At 41.0% G+C, this 26,608-nt stretch overlaps 1 protein-coding gene across 4 annotated transcripts; it reads left to right on the top strand.

Moving 5' to 3' along the window:
- Window positions 1-380: 380 nt before the first annotated feature.
- On the top strand, window positions 381-26,495 carry LOC5513247 (ubiquitin conjugation factor E4 B). Of its 4 annotated transcripts, none has more exons than XM_048725261.1 (28): window positions 381-616; window positions 1,227-1,562; window positions 2,396-2,461; window positions 2,757-2,829; window positions 12,516-12,835; window positions 13,190-13,290; window positions 13,841-13,964; window positions 14,426-14,509; window positions 14,891-14,953; window positions 15,045-15,161; window positions 15,421-15,519; window positions 15,750-15,863; window positions 16,246-16,335; window positions 16,566-16,671; window positions 16,859-17,097; window positions 17,498-17,625; window positions 17,899-17,997; window positions 18,152-18,269; window positions 18,627-18,744; window positions 19,353-19,479; window positions 19,729-19,870; window positions 20,161-20,295; window positions 20,464-20,541; window positions 20,615-20,728; window positions 21,715-21,783; window positions 22,022-22,127; window positions 22,749-22,898; window positions 26,319-26,495. In XM_048725261.1, the coding sequence occupies exons 1-28, from the start codon at window positions 575-577 to the stop codon at window positions 26,378-26,380; spliced, it is 3,420 nt and encodes a 1,139-aa protein (XP_048581218.1). In that variant the 5' UTR covers window positions 381-574; the 3' UTR covers window positions 26,381-26,495. The 4 variants fall into 4 exon arrangements, with proteins under 4 accessions (XP_048581218.1, XP_032238672.2, XP_048581219.1 ...); XM_032382781.2 differs by having other exon boundaries at window positions 2,754-2,829; XM_048725262.1 differs by lacking the exons at window positions 381-616; window positions 1,227-1,562; window positions 2,396-2,461; window positions 2,757-2,829 and adding an exon at window positions 11,091-11,102.
- The last annotated feature ends 113 nt before the right edge of the window (window positions 26,496-26,608 follow it).

The following is a 26,608-nucleotide window of genomic DNA, read 5'->3' as shown; positions in this document are numbered from 1 at the left end:
TCCCCATTTAACCAGGGCACTATATAACGTTTTGTTATTTTTATATTATTTTAGAATGATATTGCAATTCTGTAACCACCACATGCAAATGGGAATCAATCAAAAATAAATATTCATTTCCCTATAATCCTCGGGTACCCAGATTGGTAAAGTGTAACGGGGCGCGGGAAACAAGGACGTCTTCTCGCTCCTTCGCCCCCCCCCCCCCCCCCCCCCCCCTCCTATCCTTCACCGGCGTTCCGCCTCGTTCTCGTGCCTGTGACCTCGACGCCCTGTGCTCTACCGGATAGAAAACTGTTTCACCTGACCGGAAACGGAAGTCGTTTTCCTGCGCGTGCAGAAGCCTGGGCCATAGACATGACAAGAGGCATTGTGGGATTCATATGACAAAACAAAAAAAAACATGGCGAACACAACAAAAGTTGTGAGAAACAATGTCGACCTTTAGACATTTTAACTTGCTCTGAGGGTGTATAGAATAACCCTAGATCTTTGTATTGGGTGGAGTGTATTTTTGTATTATATTGTGTTCAATTATAAGTACGTAGATTATACCTAGGCTAGGCAAACACTAATGTCTTCTCCAATGAGTACAAGCGAGCTATCAGCGGACGAGGTGAGGACACAAAAGCAACTTCTTTACGAATCATTGTTTGTTTATTGATTGTAGATTAGCTGTCCTGATATAGATCTAACATTTGCTCCTTAACATTTGGAATATTATTCTCGTTCGTGTGTTTTGTTTCATTGATTACTGTATAAATCAATCAACGCGTTCGCCGTGGATTTTATGTCAGAGTGAATTAAAAAAGTTCTCAATATATATACCAACTGTATCTTCTTTGTTCTTTGCCAAATTATGTAGCATTACGGCTTTTATCAAGACATACTTTTGTGGCCTAAAAGTTCCTGAGTTTGTTTGCAATTTTACAAACTAGGGTGGAGCGACCGAGGGTATCTTAGATCAGTTCTAAAATAAGTCAACAATATTTACACATTCTACTCCCGAATTTCTACCTGGAATACCTTCTACTTAAGCAGTCTGTAAATTTAAATGGTTTAAGTTTGTGTTTTTGATTTACCAATTTGAATGATATTTAATTTCAGAAAGGAAAAATGCTTTCTAACTTGTCTTCACAAATTAAAGAGTCATTTTTTTCTTTCAATTTGTGGATATGCTTATAGTTGGAATATACTAACCTTATACATCAATGTCCTATCCTTAGATCAGGCGCAGGCGTCTTGCTCGTCTGGGACAGTCCCCTGCGGTGTTGGCTACACCCTCTGGACAGTCATCCGTTGCAACTAATGTAGCCTCTCCTGAGAATGTCATTTTTCCCAAGCCATCCTGCACTACCCCTGAGTCTGAGTCCCAGGATAGTGCTTATGGATCATTACCATCTTCCCTGGAATTTGAGGACACTGCTGAAGTGTCTGAGAAAATGGGGAAGAGGTCATCTCCAACCATATCAATGTCCCCGACTGAGGGATTTAAATTCAAGCGCTCGAAGGACGGGTCAGGCTCCTGCAGGGATACTGCTGTCTCCCCACAGTCTTTAAAGGTTAGATTTCCTGCTATAGGGGCGTTGCACTATGGAGGATGGGGTATAAATCAATGGATAAAGATGTAGTGATTGTTACTATATGCTCTCCTTACAATCATGATTGCAAAACCCTGTACAAACAGTATCAAGCATTGTTGGGGCAAACCAACAACATTGCTATGTCTGGCAATGTTGTTATGTTTTCACCCGGTATCCAGTTGTTAGGAAACCAAGTCTTTAGGAAACCAGAACCTTATCAGCCTATATTTGGAAGTTCTTTTAGAAATGAACACTTGAAATGACTAGCAGTTCTTGAGTGTCATATGGATCTTGTTTAGACTCTCATTTTACCCAAAATCATTGATTGTTTTGAAATTTGCAAAACAGCAATGTGTTATGGTGTCCTGTTTTAATTCCTTTAGTGCTGTTTTGACTAATTTCAGCTTACAATTGTGGATTTAATCTACAATGGCTTATGATTACAAATATGTGTATGCTCAGTTGTTTTTAAAATGCACCAAAAACTGGTACTCAATGGCAGAATCGAAAACCTGTTTTTGGTGCATTGTATATATTCTTCTGGTTTACGATCACAACTATTGAGCCTTTTGTATTGACTTAGTTGTTTTTAGTCCCCACTCCACACTGATAAAGGGTCATACTGTAGTGACCAAGATAGTGTCTGTGAACTCCATCTGGTTTAAGCACTTGTTATCCTTTTACAATTACGGAGCTTGTATTATTCATCAAGTGCTCCCAGCCACTAACAGTCATTTTGTTTTCAGTACATACATATTACATTTACCAGTCAAACTGGTAAATGAGGGAATATAACTTCCTCTCCATTGTAGGTAAATAATGTCACTGAAGAGCAACTTCTCTCTGCTGTTAGAAACATATTTCATGTTTCCTGGAAGGTGAGCTCCATTTCATATATTCTTTAAAATATCCCTGTCTCAAGCTATTGGCAGGAACATAGTCATACCATAGTGCTGTTCTCCTCTGAACAAATCAAATAAAAGGAGTTTAGGAATTCACAAAAGCCATAGTACTTGTAGATGCAGTTGTAATGTACAGTAGTAATTGTGGTGCCTGAATTGAATTGTAACCTGTAGAATAATGAAGTAATTTTTAATATACATAAAAATTGACTTGTTCCTTTCTATAATAACTTGCAACTCTTGACTTTCTCTTTTTTTGTGTACTCAGAAGGGATCTTTGGAAGACAAATCTGTAACATATTTGGCTGGAGTGGCTGCTGAGCATTTAGACAATTCTACCACAGGTTGGTATAGGAATACAGTGGCTCAATTGTAGACAATTCTACCACAGGTTGGTATAGAAATACAGTGGCTCAATTGTAGACAATTCCACCACAGGTTGGTATAGAAATACAGTGGCTCAATTGTAGACAATTCTACCACAGGTTGGTATAGGAATACAGTGGCTCAATTGTAGACAATTCTACCACAGGTTGGTATAGGAATACAGTGGCTCAATTGTAGACAATTCTACCACAGGTTGGTATAGAAATACAGTGGCTCAATTGTAGACAATTCCACCACAGGTTGGTATAGGAATACAGTGGCTCAATTGTAGACAATTCTACCACAGGTTGGTATAGAAATACAGTGGCTCAATTGTAGACAATTCCACCACAGGTTGGTATAGAAATACAGTGGCTCAATTGTAGACAATTCTACCACAGGTTGGTATAGGAATACAGTGGCTCAATTGTAGACAATTCTACCACAGGTTGGTATAGAAATACAGTGGCTCAATTGTAGACAATTCCACCACAGGTTGGTATAGAAATACAGTGGCTCAATTGTAGACAATTCTACCACAGGTTGGTATAGGAATACAGTGGCTCAATTGTAGACAATTCTACCACAGGTTGGTATAGAAATACAGTGGCTCAATTGTAGACAATTCCACCACAGGTTGGTATAGAAATACAGTGGCTCAATTGTAGACAATTCTACCACAGGTTGGTATAGGAATACAGTGGCTCAATTGTAGACAATTCTACCACAGGTTGGTATAGGAATACAGTGGCTCAATTGTAGACAATTCTACCACAGGTTGGTATAGAAATACAGTGGCTCAATTGTAGACAATTCCACCACAGGTTGGTATAGGAATACAGTGGCTCAATTGTAGACAATTCTACCACAGGTTGGTATAGAAATACAGTGGCTCAATTGTAGACAATTCCACCACAGGTTGGTATAGAAATACAGTGGCTCAATTGTAGACAATTCTACCACAGGTTGGTATAGGAATACAGTGGCTCAATTGTAGACAATTCTACCACAGGTTGGTATAGAAATACAGTGGCTCAATTGTAGACAATTCCACCACAGGTTGGTATAGAAATACAGTGGCTCAATTGTAGACAATTCTACCACAGGTTGGTATAGGAATACAGTGGCTCAATTGTAGACAATTCTACCACAGGTTGGTATAGAAATACAGTGGCTCAATTGTAGACAATTCCACCACAGGTTGGTATAGGAATACAGTGGCTCAATTGTAGACAATTCTACCACAGGTTGGTATAGAAATACAGTGGCTCAATTGTAGACAATTCCACCACAGGTTGGTATAGAAATACAGTGGCTCAATTGTAGACAATTCTACCACAGGTTGGTATAGGAATACAGTGGCTCAATTGTAGACAATTCTACCACAGGTTGGTATAGGAATACAGTGGCTCAATTGTAGACAATTCTACCACAGGTTGGTATAGGAATACAGTGGCTCAATTGTAGACAATTCTACCACAGGTTGGTATAGGAATACAGTGGCTCAATTGTAGACAATTCTACCACAGGTTGGTATAGAAATACAGTGGCTCAATTGTAGACAATTCTACCACAGGTTGGTATAGAAATACAGTGGCTCAATTGTAGACAATTCTACCACAGGTTGGTATAGAAATACAGTGGCTCAATTGTAGACAATTCTACCACAGGTTGGTATAGAAATACAGTGGCTCAATTGTAGACAATTCCACCACAGGTTGGTATAGAAATACAGTGGCTCAATTGTAGACAATTCTACCACAGGTTGGTATAGAAATACAGTGGCTCAATTGTAGACAATTCCACCACAGGTTGGTATAGAAATACAGTGGCTCAATTGTAGACAATTCTACCACAGGTTGGTATAGAAATACAGTGGCTCAATTGTAGACAATTCCACCACAGGTTGGTATAGAAATACAGTGGCTCAATTGTAGACAATTCTACCACAGGTTGGTATAGAAATACAGTGACTCAATTGTAGACAATTCTACCACAGGTCGGTATAGAAATACAGTGGCTCAATTGTAGACAATTCTACCACAGGTTGGTATAGAAATACAGTGGCTCGATTGTAGACAATTCTACCACAGGTTGGTATAGAAATACAGTGGCTCAATTGTAGACAATTCTACCACAGGTTGGTATAGAAATACAGTGGCTCAATTGTAGACAATTCTACCACAGGTTGGTATAGAAATACAGTGGCTCAATTGTAGACAATTCTACCACAGGTTGGTATAGAAATACAGTGGCTCAATTGTAGACAATTCCACCACAGGTTGGTATAGAAATACAGTGGCTCAATTGTAGACAATTCTACCACAGGTTGGTATAGAAATACAGTGGCTCAATTGTAGACAATTCTACCACAGGTTGGTATAGAAATACAGTGGCTCAATTGTAGACAATTCTACCACAGGTTGGTATAGAAATACAGTGGCTCAATTGTAGACAATTCTACCACAGGTTGGTATAGAAATACAGTGGCTCAATTGTAGACAATTCTACCACAGGTTGGTATAGAAATACAGTGGCTCAATTGTAGACAATTCTACCACAGGTTGGTATAGAAATACAGTGGCTCAATTGTAGACAATTCCACCACAGGTTGGTATAGAAATACAGTGGCTCAATTGTAGACAATTCCACCACAGGTTGGTATAGAAATACAGTGGCTCAATTGTAGACAATTCTACCACAGGTTGGTATAGAAATACAGTGGCTCAATTGTAGACAATTCTACCACAGGTTGGTATAGAAATACAGTGGCTCAATTGTAGACAATTCTACCACAGGTTGGTATAGAAATACAGTGGCTCAATTGTAGACAATTCTACCACAGGTTGGTATTGAAATACAGTGGCTCAATTGTAGACAATTCCACCACAGGTTGGTATAGAAATACAGTGGCTCAATTGTAGACAATTCTACCACAGGTTGGTATAGAAATACAGTGACTCAATTGTAGACAATTCTACCACAGGTTGGTATAGAAATACAGTGGCTCAATTGTAGACAATTCTACCACAGGTTGGTATAGAAATACAGTGGCTCAATTGTAGACAATTCTACCACAGGTTGGTATAGAAATACAGTGGCTCAATTGTAGACAATTCTACCACAGGTTGGTATAGAAATACAGTGGCTCAATTGTAGACAATTCCACCACAGGTTGGTATAGAAATACAGTGGCTCAATTGTAGACAATTCTACCACAGGTTGGTATAGAAATACAGTGGCTCAATTGTAGACAATTCTACCACAGGTTGGTATAGAAATACAGTGGCTCAATTGTAGACAATTCTACCACAGGTTGGTATAGAAATACAGTGGCTCAATTGTAGACAATTCCACCACAGGTTGGTATAGAAATACAGTGGCTCAATTGTAGACAATTCTACCACAGGTTGGTATAGAAATACAGTGGCTCAATTGTAGACAATTCTACCACAGGTTGGTATAGAAATACAGTGGCTCAATTGTAGACAATTCTACCACAGGTTGATATAGAAATACAGTGGCTCAGTTGTAGAGAATTCTACCACAGGTTGGTATAGAAATACAGTGGCTCAATTGTAGACAATTCTACCACAGGTTGGTATAGAAATACAGTGGCTCAATTGTAGACAATTCTACCACAGGTTGGTATAGAAATACAGTGGCTCAATTGTAGACAATTCTACCACAGGTTGGTATAGAAATACAGTGGCTCAATTGTAGACAATTCTACCACAGGTTGGTATAGAAATACAGTGGCTCAATTGTAGACAATTCTACCACAGGTTGGTATAGAAATACAGTGGCTCAATTGTAGACAATTCTACCACAGGTTGGTATAGAAATACAGTGGCTCAATTGTAGACAATTCTACCACAGGTTGGTATAGAAATACAGTGGCTCAATTGTAGACAATTCTACCACAGGTTGGTATAGAAATACAGTGGCTCAATTGTAGACAATTCTACCACAGGTTGGTATAGAAATACAGTGGCTCAATTGTAGACAATTCTACCACAGGTTGGTATAGAAATACAGTGGCTCAATTGTAGACAATTCTACCACAGGTTGGTATAGAAATACAGTGGCTCAAGTGTAGACAATTCTACCACAGGTTGGTATAGAAATACAGTGGCTCAATTGTAGACAATTCTACCACAGGTTGGTATAGAAATACAGTGGCTCAATTGTAGACAATTCTACCACAGGTTGGTATTGAAATACAGTGGCTTAATTGTAGACAATTCTACCACAGGTTGGTATAGAAATACAGTGGCTCAATTGTAGACAATTCTACCACAGGTTGGTATAGAAATACAGTGGCTCAATTGTAGACAATTCTACCACAGGTTGGTATAGAAATACAGTGGCTCAATTGTAGACAATTCTACCACAGGTTGGTATTGAAATACAGTGGCTCAATTGTAGACAATTCTACCACAGGTTGGTATAGAAATACAGTGGCTCAATTGTAGACAATTCTACCACAGGTTGGTATAGAAATACAGTGGCTCAATTGTAGACAATTCTACCACAGGTTGGTATAGAAATACAGTGGCTCAATTGTAGACAATTCTACCACAGGTTGGTATAGAAATACAGTGGCTCAATTGTAGACAATTCTACCACAGGTTGGTATTGAAATACAGTGGCTCAATTGTAGACAATTCTACCACAGGTTGGTATAGAAATACAGTGGCTCAATTGTAGACAATTCTACCACAGGTTGGTATAGAAATACAGTGGCTCAATTGTAGACAATTCTACCACAGGTTGGTATAGAAATACAGTGGCTCAATTGTAGACAATTCCACCACAGGTTGGTATAGAAATTTAGTGGCTCAATTGTAGACAATTCCACCACAGTTTGGTATAGAAATACAGTGGCTCAATTGTAGACAATTCTACCACAGGTTGGTATAGAAATACAGTGGCTCAATTGTAGACAATTCTACCACAGGTTGGTATAGAAATACAGTGGCTCAATTGTAGACAATTCTACCACAGGTTGGTATTGAAATACAGTGGCTCAATTGTAGACAATTCCACCACAGGTTGGTATAGAAATACAGTGGCTCAATTGTAGACAATTCCACCACAGGTTGGTATAGAAATACAGTGGCTCAATTGTAGACAATTCCACCACAGGTTGGTATAGGAAATACAGTGGCTCAATTGTAGACAATTCTACCACAGGTTGGTATAGAAATACAGTGGCTCAATTGTAGACAATTCTACCACAGGTTGGTATAGAAATACAGTGGCTCAATTGTAGACAATTCTACCACAGGTTGGTATAGAAATACAGTGGCTCAATTGTAGACAATTCTACCACAGGTTGGTATAGAAATACAGTGGCTCAATTGTAGACAATTCCACCACAGGTTGGTATAGAAATACAGTGGCTCAATTGTAGACAATTCCACCACAGGTTGGTATAGAAATACAGTGGCTCAATTGTAGACAATTCCACCACAGGTTGGTATAGAAATACAGTGGCTCAATTGTAGACAATTCTACCACAGGTTGGTATAGAAATACAGTGGCTCAATTGTAGACAATTCTACCACAGGTTGGTATAGAAATACAGTGGCTCAATTGTAGACAATTCTACCACAGGTTGGTATAGAAATACAGTGGCTCAATTGTAGACAATTCTACCACAGGTTGGTATAGAAATACAGTGGCTCAATTGTAGACAATTCTACCACAGGTTGGTATAGAAATACAGTGGCTCAATTGTAGACAATTCTACCACAGGTTGGTATAGAAATACAGTGGCTCAATTGTAGACAATTCTACCACAGGTTGGTATAGAAATACAGTGGCTCAATTGTAGACAATTCTACCACAGGTTGGTATAGAAATACAGTGGCTCAATTGTAGACAATTCTACCACAGGTTGGTATAGAAATACAGTGGCTCAATTGTAGACAATTCTACCACAGGTTGGTATAGAAATACAGTGGCTCAATTGTAGACAATTCTACTACAGGTTGGTATAGAAATACAGTGGCTCAATTGTAGACAATTCTACCACAGGTTGGTATAGAAATACAGTGGCTCAATTGTAGACAATTCTACCACAGGTTGGTATAGAAATACAGTGGCTCAATTGTAGACAATTCTACCACAGGTTGGTATAGAAATACAGTGGCTCAATTGTAGACAATTCTACCACAGGTTGGTATAGAAATACAGTGGCTCAATTGTAGACAATTCTACCACAGGTTGGTATAGAAATACAGTGGCTCAATTGTAGACAATTCCACCACAGGTTGGTATAGAAATACAGTGGCTCAATTGTAGACAATTCCACCACAGGTTGGTATAGAAATACAGTGGCTCAATTGTAGACAATTCCACCACAGGTTGGTATAGAAATACAGTGGCTCAATTGTAGACAATTCCACCACAGGTTGGTATAGAAATACAGTGGCTCAATTGTAGACAATTCCACCACAGGTTGGTATAGAAATACAGTGGCTCAATTGTAGACAATTCCACCACAGGTTGGTATAGAAATACAGTGGCTCAATTGTAGAAAATTCCACCACAGGTTGGTATAGAAATACAGTGGCTCAATTGTAGACAATTCTACCACAGGTTGGTATAGAAATACAGTGGCTCAATTGTAGACAATTCTACCACAGGTTGGTATAGAAATACAGTGGCTCAATTGTAGACAATTCTACCACAGGTTGGTATAGAAATACAGTGACTCAATTGTAGACAATTCTACCACAGGTTGGTATAGAAATACAGTGGCTCAATTGTAGACAATTCTACCACAGGTTGGTATAGAAATACAGTGGCTCAATTGTAGACAATTCTACCACAGGTTGGTATAGAAATACAGTGGCTCAATTGTAGACAATTCTACTACAGGTTGGTATAGAAATACAGTGGCTCAATTGTAGACAATTCTACCACAGGTTGGTATAGAAATACAGTGGCTCAATTGTAGACAATTCTACCACAGGTTGGTATAGAAATACAGTGGCTCAATTGTAGACAATTCTACCACAGGTTGGTATAGAAATACAGTGGCTCAATTGTAGACAATTCTACCACAGGTTGGTATTGAAATACAGTGGCTCAATTGTAGACAATTCTACCACAGGTTGGTATTGAAATACAGTGGCTCAATTGTAGACAATTCTACCACAGGTTGGTATAGAAATACAGTGGCTCAATTGTAGACAATTCCACCACAGGTTGGTATAGAAATACAGTGGCTCAATTGTAGACAATTCCACCACAGGTTGGTATAGAAATACAGTGGCTCAATTGTAGACAATTCTACCACAGGTTGGTATAGAAATACAGCGACTCAATTGTAGACAATTCTACCACAGGTTGGTATAGAAATACAGTGGCTCAATTGTAGACAATTCTACCACAGGTTGGTATAGAAATACAGTGGCTCAATTGTAGACAATTCTACCACAGGTTGGTATAGAAATACAGTGGCTCAATTGTAGACAATTCTACCACAGGTTGGTATAGAAATACAGCGACTCAATTGTAGACAATTCTACCACAGGTTGGTATAGAAATACAGTGGCTCAATTGTAGACAATTCTACCACAGGTTGGTATAGAAATACAGCGACTCAATTGTAGACAATTCTACCACAGGTTGGTATAGAAATACAGTGGCTCAATTGTAGACAATTCTACCACAGGTTGGTATAGAAATACAGTGGCTCAATTGTAGACAATTCTACCACAGGTTGGTATAGAAATACAGTGGCTCAATTGTAGACAATTCTGCCACAGGTTGGTATAGAAATACAGTGGCTCAATTGTAGACAATTCTACCACAGGTTGGTATAGAAATACAGTGGTTCAATTGTAGACAATTCTACCACAGGTTGGTATAGAAATACAGTGGCTCAATTGTAGACAATTCTACCACAGGTTGGTATAGAAATACAGTGGCTCATTTGTAGAGAATTCTACCACAGGTTGGTATTGAAGTACAGTGGCTCAATTGTAGACAATTCTACCACAGGTTGGTATAGAAATACAGTGGCTCAATTGTAGACAATTCCACCACAGGTTGGTATAGAAATACAGTGGCTCAATTGTAGACAATTCCACCACAGGTTGGTATAGAAATACAGTGGCTCAATTGTAGACAATTCTACCACAGGTTGGTATAGAAATACAGTGGCTCAATTGTAGACAATTCTACCACAGGTTGGTATAGAAATACAGTGGCTCAATTGTAGACAATTCTACCACAGGTTGGTATAGAAATACAGTGGCTCAATTGTAGACAATTCCACCACAGGTTGGTATAGAAATACAGTGGCTCAATTGTAGACAATTCCACCACAGGTTGGTATAGAAATACAGTGGCTCAATTGTAGACAATTCTACCACAGGTTGGTATAGAAATACAGTGGCTCAATTGTAGACAATTCTACCACAGGTTGGTATAGAAATACAGTGGCTCAATTGTAGACAATTCTACCACAGGTTGGTATAGAAATACAGTGGCTCAATTGTAGACAATTCCACCACAGGTTGGTATAGAAATACAGTGGCTCAATTGTAGAAAATTCTACCACAGGTTGGTATAGAAATACAGTGGCTCAATTGTAGAAAATTCCACCACAGGTTGGTATAGAAATACAGTGGCTCAATTGTAGACAATTCTACCACAGGTTGGTATAGAAATACAGTGGCTAGATTGTAGACAATTCTACCACAGGTTGGTATAGAAATACAGTGGCTCAATTGTAGACAATTCTACCACAGGTTGGTATAGAAATACAGTGGCTCAATTGTAGACAATTCCACCACAGGTTGGTATTGAAATACAGTGGCTCAATTGTAGACAATTCTACCACAGGTTGGTATTGAAATACAGTGGCTCAATTGTAGACAATTCTACCACAGGTTGGTATTGAAATACAGTGGCTCAATTGTAGACAATTCTACCACAGGTTGGTATTGAAATACAGTGGCTCAATTGTAGACAATTCTACCACAGGTTGGTATAGAATTACAGTGGCTCAATTGTAGACAATTCTACCACAGGTTGGTATAGAAATACAGTGGCTCAATTGTAGACAATTCCACCACAGGTTGGTATAGAAATACAGTGGCTCAATTGTAGACAATTCCACCACAGGTTGGTATAGAAATACAGTGGCTCAATTGTAGACAATTCCACCACAGGTTGGTATAGAAATACAGTGGATCAATTGTAGACAATTCCACCACAGGTTGGTATAGAAATACAGTGGCTCAATTGTAGACAATTCCACCACAGGTTGGTATAGAAATACAGTGGCTCAATTGTAGACAATTCCACCACAGGTTGGTATAGAAATACAGTGGCTCAATTGTAGACAGTTCTACCACAGGTTGGTATTGAAATACAGTGGCTCAATTGTAGACAATTCTACCACAGGTTGGTATAGAAATACAGTGGCTCAATTGTAGACAATTCTACCACAGGTTGGTATAGAAATACAGTGGCTCAATTGTAGACAATTCTACCACAGGTTGGTATTGAAATACAGTGGCTCAATTGTAGACAATTCTACCACAGGTTGGTATTGAAATACAGTGGCTCAATTGTCGTTTTGTTTGTCTCCATTATTTTCTCATTTTAAAAGATAAATCTTAGCTCTTTATTGTGTGTTTAGTCTATGTAGATATGGTTGATTTAATGAACCAAGTACTGATGGAACAGCTAGTTCCTGAAGACAATGCTCTACTGAGCAACCAGGACAGCTCTACAATCGCGGAAGAAACTTCTCAAATGGTAATAGACGATGACAAAATGGAGCCGAAACATTCAGCTCAATCCTCAAACTCTCCAGGGACTTCAACTGCTGGCTCTCAGACTAATGGACTGGCCAGCAAAGAAGGGAATATCTCTGGGAAGAAACCCAAGGATAACAGGTTAAGCTATTTGATGGAGTGTTATGAGAGAGTTGGATCACTGGAAAAGATGTTTCCTAAGGTTAGTCTGGGTTGTTATAAACATGATAAATTTTCCTGGCATACTTGAGATATTTTTTTGGCATACTTGAGATATTTTTTTGGCATACTTGAGTATTTTGTTTGATTCCTGCAACATGGTTACTTGTAGCACTTTAACTTTCAATAGATCTGAATTGAGTGTGAAATTTTCATGTTTTCCATAACCCATCAATCCAATACTTAACTGTATTATATTTGAAGCTTGATTGAAAGATAGGGGGAAATAAGCTTAAAGGTGTGGCAGACAAAAGCTTTAGACTTTCTAAATTGTCATAACTCTCACATATATGTTTTTTATTTTAACTAACAGTTTGCCCTCTTGTAATGATTTCAGAGATCTCAAGATAGCAAATGGGTGGATTTTCTGAGGCAGGCCAAGGGACAGTGTACTTCATTTGCTCTACTCTTAATGCAGGGTGTCCTTACTGAAGAAAGGTATAATTATTAGCAGGACATGCATTTTGGGTTAATGCTGTACAAATGTGAGGCTCCCCTTACCACCATCACAACGTTACAGGGTGTTTATGATTTCTAAGGAAGCCATAATACACTTATTTCAAATAAGGTTGCACTTGTGTCATAACCCTCAGTGATTCATGGGTATCAAATAAATTTAAAAAAAAATATATGCATAAATAAAAACAAACTCAGGTTAAGAAAGCTTTAACCTTTTTGTTTATGAACCTCTAAACATTCACATGGCATTCAGAGACCAGGATTCAGGCATTAATACTTTACCAATGAACCACTGCGTGTTACATTGATTCTAGGGTGTTACCTTAATTTAAATAGGTGTATATGCCATCCTGCCAATACGTTGTTACATGCACATAGTTCACCCAAGCTTATTCCCATCAACGCTCTTAACTGAAGACAATAGGTGTCTCCCCATTTGTCTTTTTTTGCTACATAACAGCACCAACGGTTGAATACTGCACTTGGCTTGTAGCTTTAACTGATTATCGTTGTCTCCCTTTCTATCCAGTAAGCCCTCACCCAAGACATTACCACTAGTACATTATTTGGCCCATGAGAGGACCAAAGTCCCCCCTGGATTTCTGGTAGATCTGGTCATGATGGCTGTACGTGACACAGATACATTATCACAGGTACTCATACATTGGTACATACCTGGAGCTTTGAGACTTAAAAATGGCCACTTACCATAATTGCTTGAATAAAGACCTTCCTCAAATAATCACCTACCCCATATAAGGGCCTCACCAAAGAGGAAATAGCGCCTTTCCCCAAACAAGTGTCTTTCATAAACAGGTTGCACAAGACACTTTGATGACAACACTGTATCATTAGAAAAGGAAGTAATGACAGATAGAGATAACAGATTTTGAAATAAGCACCTACTAATCACCTCACCTGGGACATGAAAAAAATATATACTGTAAATTATTACCGGTTCTTGAGCAACTACAGTAATCTCTTTGGGCCTACAGTAAAAGTGTAGGGCTGTCATGTCTTATGTACATGCATTTACTGATATGTTAGTTTTGAGAGGAATATTTTATGTATTTCTTCTTTTATACTGTACATTCTAAGTTAAACTGTTTTACAGGTTTTTACTCCAGTTCTGTTGGGAATCATGAAGGAAATGAAGAACTCATCATTAGCCAAAGATGATTACAAATTTCTACTATTGGTAGGTACAGTAAGTCATAGGGACAGTACTGTACAACAGACACAAACATTTTTTTTAACAAGGAAATCAAATTCTCTGTGTTTGTTTTGTAATCATAGCATAGTAATCATACATAGTAATCTTGCTTTAAAAATTCATAATTATGGAAGGTCTTTTTTAAAATAGACAAGATGATGGGGTTTGTAATGAGGTTTTTAGTTTATTTATGCTCTGATTGAGCGAGGTTTACAAGTTCATGTGTCAAAGTTCAGAGTCTTTACTCAACACATTATGACAATTTATAACAATTTATTATAAGTTACTTTCATTTACATACTTATGTAGTGTCCATTCTTCTTATTGTATGATAAATTAATACAAACCCTGTGTATGTTTCCATAGAGTTTGGCCGAGTTGTGTAATATCAGGACAGGGAGCAGCTCTTTGCGACCAATTTGTAATATGGTAGGCAAAGTTCAATGACAATCTTCACAAAAACAGAGTTGATCATTACCAAATCTCCCTCTTTCTTAACTCTGTTGACGTGTCCTTTCAGCTTGTCAAGCTTTCCTGCTGGTGTCCAGCTCCTCTCTCTGCTGCTGCAGGAAGAGAGATCGAGAAGCTGTCTTTCCTTGGGGCATTCTTGAGCATGTCTGTATTTGCTGAGGACAGTGTAAGTCAGATATGCTCTTCATTGTATCACTAGATTGACTAACAACACAGAGCATTTCCCAATGTTTTACTTGCCCTTTGTAGCTGTATTGATCTTCTTAGTTCCAGGTTAAAGAATAATTCTCCATGCCTTGTACTGTACGAATGGCAATGAGCCAACAGCTGTATTGTTCGCTTTATACCAGATTGTTGATGAATAGGCACTTCAATGTCTTTTGTATGCAAATGGCAATGAACCAAGCTGTATTGTTCTCTTGTAGTCCCAGGTTGTTGATAAGTACTTCTCTGCCAAGTGCATGACTACGGAATATGTTAAGCTCACCACGTCATCACTGCAAACAGCCATGCAAGGGGTCAGGGTGAGTGTTTTGATCTATGTGTAAGACAATTCTCTCACTCATTAACCTGATAAGAGCAAGCCAATTGAGTTCTATACAAGTTCTATAGTAATACATTAGCATGTATTTATCTGGATGCCTCACAATTATCTTTCACTTTGTCTTGCTCGTTTTTCTCTTTTTCTTTTTTTCTGCTTGTAAATATTGTACTGCGCATCAGTTTGTCTGACTACTTGTTGTGTTCTGTACAGATGGAGTTATTCAACATCATACACAGTCTGTTGGTCTCTAATGGCAGCAAGGAGGCGTGCCTGCAGTACTTGTCAGCAGTGTTGCAGCGCAATCAGAAAAAAGCACAAATGCAGGTAAGGTATCCATTAACAATAATGACAACACATTGATGCTTTATACTTTTAAGATGGTCAGATCATTAACAATTGGAACAAATTTATATGATATTTGCAGCTACATACAGGGGCTAGCTTGTTTTAGAAGCTTGCATGCCAGTGTCCAACTCTCATCTAACTTTTTGGCCTTGCATTCCCCAGGAGAGGGCGAGGGTTGACCCTGCCATGCTTTATAAAATTAAATGAATTTATTTTCATTTGAAATTATTTTCTAAGGCAAATATAAATATGTTGTGTATACATCATCTGATATGTGGCAGGTTTGGTGTTGCTTTACATAGCTCTCCCAATAAGCCTGGAGCTTCAATAAATAAAGTACATGATCATTATTGTGTTGCAGGCGGATGACCGACAGGTTGCATCAGATGGTTTCGCTCTCAACCTCATGGTCGTCCTACAGCAACTGTGTGTCAAGGTCAAAGTAGAAAAGGTCAGTTAGCTTAAGATGACCCAGGGCGCATCTAGGGGTCCTAGGTCCTATGGGAACAGGCATTTTTGATAACTTTAAACACTAAACCACAGCAAGCTGAATGATGAACCATAGAAAGCTTCTTTAAACCTTTTTGTGCACAAGGATCAGAACCCTGTCTACCACCACTTGACTTGGACTACAGTTTGATCATTACTCTGAATTTTAAAAACCCTCTATCATATTTGCAGATTGATAACTTATATTTAGTCCACCCAAAAAGCAAACTCGACCTGTCCCAGGAGACACGCATCAAGGCCACCAAGGATGATGTACAAAAGTTCAAAGAGGAGTTAGGTGAGTCATTAGGATTGTCATACCCTTTAGCCAAAGTTTAACTGCTGTTTTCAATACTCATCATTAATTGTTGATCATTTGATCTTTTTATCATCTTGTTCCCATATTGTGAAACTTGAACATAGCAAGATCAAGCTGAAGAACATGAGCACAAGTGCATGTATGTAATGCTCTCTTGTGTTGACAGGGTCCCGTGGTGGGGCGTGGCTAGAAGTGAAATTTCCCACCGAATGCTTCTTCATGACATTCCTGGCTCATCACCAGGCAATCTTACCATGTTGTCGGAGGTACTCACGGCGCCTGCGCGCTATCCGGGACCTGACACGCATGATTGAGCACCTTGAGACACAGGAGAGCGAGTGGATGGAGACACCCATGGCGTCACGCAACAGGGGTCTTCTCAAGAAGTGGAGGGGACAGGTTGAGGTATGGATGTCATACAACAGGTCTGGATTGGATAGGTCGAGGTATATATGTGGGTCGTGCAACAGGTCTGGATAGAATAGGTGGAGGTATTGTCATGATAAGATAGGTTGAGGTATATATGTGTGCCACACAACAGGCCTGGATGGGATAGGTTGAGGTATATATGTATGTGTATCATGCAACAGATCTGGGTGGGATGGATTCTGGTAAATACTGTACATGTGTAATGCAACAGGAGTCTCAATGGGATATATATGCATGTCACACAACAGGGTTCTGGAGTGGACAGTTTGAGGTATGTAGATATGTCACACAAAAGGTCATATCATAAAGTGGAGGCTTATACTGCAATAATTAAAAAAAAAACAATTAATTTGATAAATAGGAACCTTTTTTATAGAAACTGGCAACTAGCAAGATGTGTTCAGATGCTGGTTTGCTGGATGATACCCTCCTCCAGGGCTGCATCAGGTTCTACGGCATGGCGGCACAGTGGATGTTGACACTTGTAGACTCTCAAAATGAAGGGTAAGGGACACTGGACACACCTTGTGTCCCTTACTGTAGCTACCTTTTTGTAAGAAGAAATGATTTGAGCAGAATGAATAATGGCCTCTTGCAGCATGATGTATTTCTCTTGTAGCACATACATGTTGGTTTCTACTAACTTACCTTGACTGCACTGTAAAAGTGTGTTGCTTAAATATTATTTCAGTAAAGATGTCTTAAAATCCAAATCATTGTTACATCCTTAAAGTTACCCATACACAACCTATGATTGATTTTGTTTTTATTTTACAGCCCTTCTTTGCCTCTCCCTGAAGCAGTACCCAAACAATTTGCCACCCTTCCTGACTTCTTCATTGAAGACATTGCCGAGTTTCTTCTTTTTATTAACATGTGAGTATAAAGACCAGTCATTGTCTTGTATGTCTTCCCATTATATCTATGTGCTACCTTATACATCGGTATCTTGTTGTTCCCCATGCCCTATTGAGGACACAATAGTGTACAATAACCCTGTTTTTTCACACCCTTGTTATTGTTTATCCAGGCATGCCCCGCAGGTGTTTGAGGATCCAGTAGTGACAGATATCGTAAAGTTCCTTATCATTTTCGTCTGCTCGCCAAACTACATCTCTAACCCCTACCTTGTTGCCAAGCTCGTTGAGGTTAGAATTCAGTAAAGTACAACACCTCTCATACAAGTCATTCCTCAGTCTATTTAGACTAATTGAGGTATACAACCACTTTGTAATAAAAAAATCACTAAAAAATATAACAGAGAGAAAGTTATTTTAACTGCCAGTTCAAGTCAAGTCTGTGTGATCGCAGAAAAAACAATAGAATACCCAACAAGACTCTGAAAACCTGTTCGATTTGGTGCTCAAACGATAAAAATGTACTGTATGGTCACCACAGTGTAGAGTGGGCTTCAATCCACTTGGGAAATGCCCGTTCCTAGTATTAGGCACAATGAGAATGAGCTTAGAGACATTGTTCCCTCACTAATGTGAGCCTTGCTACAGGTGATCTTTGTGGTAAACCCAAGTATTCAGCCTCGTACGGTGAAGGTCCATGAGCTGTTGATGGGTCATCCACTCTCTCTAGCTCATCTAGCCCCAGCTCTCATGACCTTCTACACAGGTGAGTTAACAACACAAGTCAGATCATGGTAGAGAAAAAAGAAGAAAAAAGCTTTTAAGCTTTGATATTACGTGCATTTTGCTGAAGAGTTTTAGGATTTGAATGTTGTTGAATCATGGCCCTTTTTCAATTTTTTTTTTTACATTTTACATACACCTAATACGAAAAACATTGTCGGTGCAAATGACAAATGGCAAATTACGAATGGCACTTCAAGTGTGTATATGTAGGTAGTACCTATTTACAAAAATAAAGTGAACTACATCGATGCCAGAGCAAGACATTGGTGGCCTTAAATGTTTAATTGTATTACTTTCCATATTATCCTGCATTTTGAAGATATATAATGAAACCTATGGTACCTGTCTTAGTTAGAATATTTGCCGTTTGCAATAACAAAGTTTTTTTTAATAGATGGATGGAAAATAACTGAATCAGTACACTGTTGTTGGTGACACTGCGAAATCATCACGAGCTTGCATTTTACTAGCGCTGTTGTATAATAAAAAAAATCAACACTAAAGGAAATAATACGGTAGATGTGTGATGTACCAAACTGGCTTGATTCGTTTTCCTCATACCAAACTGGCTTGATTCGTTTTCCTCAGAGGTTGAGAGCACAGGTAGCTCTAATGAATTCTACGACAAGTTCAGCATTCGTTACCACATCTCTATCATCATGAAGAGCTTGTGGGAGGACCCTGTGCATCGCATGTCTATCATCAAGGAAAGCAGGTAGCTTCAAACTAGCCAACTGGCCAAAGCAATGCAAAATATCTTCAACTAGAAAATGAAAGGACTGTGGAATGACTTTATCCAGAACTAAAAGTGCAGACTGAATTCCTTAAATGAATTACTAAAATTTGCGATTTTTTTTCTGTAGAGCAAATAAATTTAAATAAGTTATTGAATTGCACCATCATTCAGTTCTTACTGATTTTGCCTGTAATCTCAGGTCTGATCAGTGATGCCCATTGTTTTCAGGTCAGACCGGTTTGTCCGGTTTGTGAACATGCTGATAAATGACACAACATTCCTGTTGGATGAGTCTCTAGACTCACTTAAGAGCATTAATGAGACACAGCAGATGATGGCTAATCCTGCAGAGTGGGAAGCACTGACGAGGGTAGGTACTTACGTAGTGAAGCGCCGTGAGGGTGGGCACTAAGAAAAAAAGTAGGAAACTGTTGGTGAGGCCGGTGCTAAGGTAGAAAGGAAGGAAATCGTTGGTGAGGGCCGGAAGAGAGGGTAGAGAAGTTCTGGCGAGGGTGTTCATTAGGGAGATACGGGAGGAAGGCACTGACGAGGGTGGGTACTAAGGAATAAAGAATTGGATTGAAATACTGGTGAGGGTTCAAAAAGCATCCAACACATGGCTGGTGCTTATGTCGTTAACCAAATCTTGTCTGTGTTCAGGAAATACGTACAAGCCGTCAACGGCAGCTTGTGACAGACGAGCGCCAGTGTCGTTCCTACTTGACCCTGGCCTCAGAGACATTGGACATGATGCACTACCTGACCCGCCACGCCAGGGAACCATTCCTTAGACCAGTATGTTCCTTGCATGGCGGTTATATATTTTGATACCTGGCCCAATATACTATAGGGAGCCCTTCCATTATGTACCGCATGCACCCTACGATTTACCGACATGACTTATTGCGGTATAAAAACCTCGTATTTCAATTATAAACCTTAATTGCATGGCTTGTGTTGCAGGAGCTGATTGACCGTCTAGCCGCCATGCTTAACTTTAACCTGCAGCAGCTGTGTGGGCCAAAGTGCCGCAATCTCAAGGTTTGTACTACACGTATTTTATCTACATTACTGGTTTACCAGTTATCCTTACTCAGGAATTCTGTTTACTTAGGTAAAGAATCCCGAAAAGTACGGATTTGAACCTAAGAGCCTTTTGGACAGACTCACGGACATCTATGTGCACCTGAACACTGACGAGTTTGCCACCGCTGTCGCATCTGATCAGGTAGAAACCTTTCCAGGGAGATACTGATGCTGAAGGCACAAAAGGCTCCAGATCAAGTGTCCCCGTTTGTGTATTATTAGTATTTGCCCACCCACTGTTTTTTTTTCGCCCCCTTGATTCAGGCTGGTGTAATACAGCTCTGGTCTATCTGAAAAAAAACATGAAAAACATATTATATAAGTATAAGCATACCAGTATAAGCATACAAGTATTACCAAGAGACATGATGTAAGAGAACAAATCCCCCGTATTAGAGTATGTTCCAATGATGTCGTCTGTGAAGCTATTTTTAGAACAAGCAGTTATTCTTAGTTACCACCCTGATTGGATAGCGCTCACGTATCCTAGCAACACGAGTCTTACGCACGTTCACATCTTAAGCGATGTAAAACGGCAAAGGCTGCTATGGAAATCTTTTTTTACCAAAAATTCCTTTCTTTTTTACGGACCCTTAAAAAATTATCTTCCATAGAGTACACTGGATCCAATCAACCGTTTCTCGGACATTTTAAAGACATTTAAATGCATAAACTCCTTGAATAAACCCTAAATACTCTGTCTCCCGACGTCTTCCCGTTCTATTTATTGATAGAACATTTAGATAACTTTATCATTACTTTATCATTAACTTTAGCATTATTTAACAGATACTAGGACACCATTCTAAACGTAGAGCATTCTGATAATGAGCTATGAGGAGCAGCTAAAAGGATAAAAAACAGGTAGCGCACGAAGAAAAGAAGTGCAGAGGGAAAAAATTTTGTTGGGAAATTGTACTAGCTCGCAAGGTGCCCATAAACAAATATGGCGCGACGAACCATATATGGATGCTATGATTGACAAGCTCGCGCAGTCTAGAAATAGCTTTCAAGGACGTCATCATGGGCCACGGGGTTTTGCTTTCTCTTACATCATGGTCTCTTGGTATTACATAACATATCTTAAGTTGAGAGCTTTATTTATTATCTTCGTTTCTTTCCTGACAGCGTTCCTACAGAAAAGAGCTATTTGATGATGCATGTAGGCACTTGCACAAGACCCTGCTCAAATCAGCGGTAGGTTTGCAAGATCCCAAGATAACCTATGTTTGTCCGACCTGCAGTTAATCTAATTGGCAACCTGAACATCTGATATCAGACACACGTTGGAAAGATAGCTCCTCCTGAGTAATGCCCATGGAAGATCATGAATACACAGCCATTCAAAAAAGCATATAGTCCCTGTATACCTTTGCAAATCTTTACTTCGATTTCTTTTTCGACTCTACTTACCAGGCTTTATATATTTGTGCAGGATGTGATTGTTGAGTTCCAGCGGTTTGCTAACCGAGTGGAGCAGAAGGTCGTGGAAATCGCAATGAAAGAGGAAGACCTAGATGATGCCCCCGAGGAATACAAAGGTATTCCTCCCTCACTGCCTATGGATCCCCTGTCTTTGAACCAAACCCTCCCTTTGCATTTGAACCAAACCCTCCCTCTGTCTTTAAACCTTCTCCTGTCTTTTAATCTAACCCTCCAGTCTTTGAACCAAACCATCACACTGCCTTTGTTGAAAATAATGGTTCTCATCATTGTGTCATTGATGCTGGACACTGATCACGTATTCTTCTGAATGAGATGGTTGTGCGAAGTATTCATAGAAATTGAAGTTGATTTTATGAACTAGGAAGTGCAATGGCTTTTGAACAAACATTTCCAAGGAAGCATTTAGATTGGCATTCTTGATTGACTACTGTTTAATGAACATATATTGTGTTGAGATCTTAAGGTTTTTTTTCTGACACTAATATTTCTGCATGTTTACGTTTTCGGATGGACTTTCCTTCGTATAAATGGCGTTTGTAAATTGTTCTTTGTTGACCTTTGTTACGTGTACTTAGTTGATGTTTATAAGATGTACTAAGTTGACGTTTGTGCTCTAAACTTGATTGACGTTTGTGCTATGTGTATTTTATTGAAATTTGTGACGCGTATTTGGGTTGACTGTGTGAGATGTATGACGTCTGTTACGTGAATGGCAGATCCGCTGATGATGACGGTGATGGAGGACCCGGTTATCCTACCAACAAGCGGCAAGGTGATGGATCGTGCTACTATTACGCGCCATCTTCTAAATTCAACGACCGACCCATTCAATAGGCAGCCACTCAGCCTGGACATGCTACAACCAGGTGGGTACCACTGCACACATTCCCTATCCCCCAACCCAACCCTAGACATGCTACAACCAGATGGGTACCACTGCACACATTCCGCCACCCAACCCTAGACATGCTACAACCAGGAGGGTACCACTGCACACATTCCTCCCCACATCCCTAGACATGCTACAACCAGGAGGGTACCACTGCACACATTCCCCCACCCAACCCTAGACATGCTACAACCAGGAGGGTACCACTGCACACATTCCCCCACCCAACACTAGACATGCTACAACCAAATGGGTACCACTGCACACATTCCCCCACCCAACCCTAGACATGCTACAACCAGGAGGGTACCACTGCACACATTCCCCCACCCAACCCTAGACATGCTACAACCAGGAGGGTACCACTGCACACATTCCCTATCACCCACCCAACCCTAGACATGCTACAACCAGATGGGTACCACTGCACACATTCCGCCACCCAACCCTAGACATGCTACAACCAGGAGGGTACCACTGCACGCATTCCCCCACCCAACCCTAGACATGCTACAACCAGGAGGGTACCACTGCACACATTCCCCCACCCAACCCTAGACATGCTACAACCAGGACGGTACCACTGCACACATTCCCCCACACAACCCTAGACATGCTACAATCAGGAGGGTACCACTGCACACATTCCTCCACCCAACCCTAGACATGCTACAACCAGATGGGTACCACTGCACACATTCCTCCACCCAACCCTAGACATGCTACAGCCAGATGGGTACCACTGCACGCATTCCCCCACCCAACCCTAGACATTCTACAACCAGATGAGTACCACTGCACACATTCCTCCACCCAACCCTAGACATGCTACAACCAGATGGGTACCACTGCACACATTCCTCCCCACATCCCTAGACATGCTACAACCAGGAGGGTACCACTGCACACATTCCCCCACACAACCCTAGGCATGCTACAATCAGAAGGGTACCACTGCACACATTCCCCCACACAACCCTAGACATGCTACAACCAGGAGGGTACCACTGCACACATTCCCCCACCCAACCCTAGACATGCTACAACCAGGAGGGTACCACTGCACACATTCCTCCACCCAACCCTAGACATGCTACAACCAGATGGGTACCACTGCACACATTCCCCCACCCAACCCTAGACATGCACAACCAGGAGGGTACCACTGCATGCATTCCTCCACCCAACCCTAAACATGCTACAACCAGATGGGTACCACTGCACACATTCCCCCACCCAACCCTAGACATGCTACAACCAGGAGGGTACCACTGCACACATTCCGCCACCCAACCCTAGACATGCTACAACCAGGAGGGTACCACTGCACGCATTCCCCCACCCAACCCTAGACATGCTACAACCAGGAGGGTACCACTGCACACATTCCCCCACACAACCCTAGACATGCTACAACCAGATGGGTACCACTGCACACATTCCTCCACCCAACCCTAGACATGCTACAGCCAGATGGGTACCACTGCACGCATTCCCCCACCCAACCCTAGACATTCTACAACCAGATGAGTACCACTGCACACATTCCTCCACCCAACCCTAGACATGCTACAACCAGATGGGTACCACTGCACACATTCCTCCCCACATCCCTAGACATGCTACAACCAGGAGGGTACCACTGCACACATTCCCCCACACAACCCTAGGCATGCTACAATCAGAAGGGTACCACTGCACACATTCCCCCACACAACCCTAGACATGCTACAACCAGGAGGGTACCACTGCACACATTCCCCCACCCAACCCTAGACATGCTACAACCAGGAGGGTACCACTGCACACATTCTTCCACCCAACCCTAGACATGCTACAACCAGATGGGTACCACTGCACACATTCCCCCACCCAACCCTAGACATGCACAACCAGGAGGGTACCACTGCATGCATTCCTCCACCCAACCCTAAACATGCTACAACCAGATGGGTACCACTGCACACATTCCCCCACCCAACCCTAGACATGCTACAACCAGGAGGGTACCACTGCACACATTCCCCCACACAACCCTAGACATGCTACAACCAGATGGGTACCACTGCACACATTCCCCCACCCAACCCTAGACATGCTACAACCAGGAGGGTACCACTGCACGCATTCCCCCACCCAACCCTAAACATGCTACAATCAGGAGGGTACCACTGCACACATTCCCCCACCCAACCCTAGACATGCTACAACCAGGAGGGTACCACTGCACACATTCCCTATCCCCCACCCAACCCTAGACGTGCTACAACCAGGAGGGTACCACTGCACACATTCCGCCACCCAACCCTAGACATGCTACAACCAGATGGGTACCACTGCACACATTCCCCCACCCAACCGTAGACATGCTACAACCAGGAGGGTACCACTGCACGCATTCCCCCACACAACCCTAGACATGCTACAATCAGGAGGGTACCACTGCACACATTCCCCCACCCAACCCTAGACATGCTACAACCAGGAGGGTACCACTGCACACATTCCCTATCCCCCACCAAACCCTAGACGTGCTACAACCAGATGGGTACCACTGCACACATTCCCCCACACAACCCTAGACATGCTACAACCAGGAGGGTACCACTGCACACATTCCCTATCACCCACCCAACCCTAGACATGCTACAACCAGGAGGGTCCCACTGCACACATTCCACCACACAACCCTAGACATGTTACAATCAGGAGGGTACCACTGCACGCATTCCCCCATCCAACCCTAGACATGCTACAATCAGGAGGGTACCACTGCACACATTCCCTATCCCCCACCAAACCCTAGACGTGCTACAACCAGGAGGGTACCACTGCACACATTCCCCCACACAACCCTAGACATGCTACAACCAGGAGGGTACCACTGCACACATTCCCCCACACAACCCTAGACATGCTACAACCAGGAGGGTACTACTGCACACATTCCCCCACACAACCCTAGACATGCTAAAACCAGATGGGTACCACTGCACACATCTCCCACCAAAACCTAGACATGCTAAAACTCATACTCGTGTTTCTTTCTCTTTCTTTTATAAGAGTATTGACAAAGCTGTTGTTTATTACAAAACTTTTTAAATACTTGTTTTGAGCTTACTGTGGTCACCAAGACAAAGCTTTAAAAGGCTAGCTGATAAGAATGAGAGAATTGCAGTTTTGATTGATACCAATTCCATAGCTAAGATGCCCATGTCAATTAGCGAGTACGTATCCTTATTGGGTAAATTCTAAAAAGTTTCGTCGAGGTGACCACGGTAGCGCGCGTCGCGCCCTGAGATACAATACAACGGGGTTTATGGGCTACATCTCTAATAATATGCCACACGTCTCGTACACGGTACCATCTAATTGGCCGTAATGCGATTAATTTCAGCCACGGACCTCCAGCAGGAAATTCTCGCCTGGATCCAGTCAAAGAAAGCCGACAGACAGTGACAATTCCGCCCGAAATATATTGATGCTACCTTTAAATTTGATCTGCTGCTGACGTATTTAAATGTTATAACTTTATTAATCGAATGATCCAAATAAAGCGTTTGGGTGGTTTGTAGTATGATTCCTGAGTCATTTTTCTGAGGACCTCCCGCAATACTCGAACAAACTTCAATTTATGTTACGAGAAGTTGTTCATACTTTTCGTGTAGACCTGAGCCTGAAAAGGTA

The sequence above is a fragment of the Nematostella vectensis genome, chromosome 3, assembly GCF_932526225.1.
Source record: "Nematostella vectensis chromosome 3, jaNemVect1.1, whole genome shotgun sequence".
NCBI classification, from domain to species: Eukaryota; Metazoa; Cnidaria; class Anthozoa; order Actiniaria; family Edwardsiidae; genus Nematostella; species Nematostella vectensis.
This window is presented reverse-complemented; position numbering and strand designations above follow the sequence as displayed.

Bases quoted from the DNA above. Each gene is read 5' to 3' on its own strand.
- LOC5513247 (XM_032382781.2), top strand. From the start codon at position 575: ATGTCTTCTCCAATGAGTACAAGCGAGCTATCAGCGGACGAG. The intron at 17,098-17,497 runs GTATGGATGTCA...CCTTTTTTATAG, and splicing joins AGTGGAGGGGACAGGTTGAG to AAACTGGCAACTAGCAAGAT. The intron at 20,729-21,714 runs GTAGAAACCTTT...CTTTCCTGACAG, and splicing joins CCGCTGTCGCATCTGATCAG to CGTTCCTACAGAAAAGAGCT.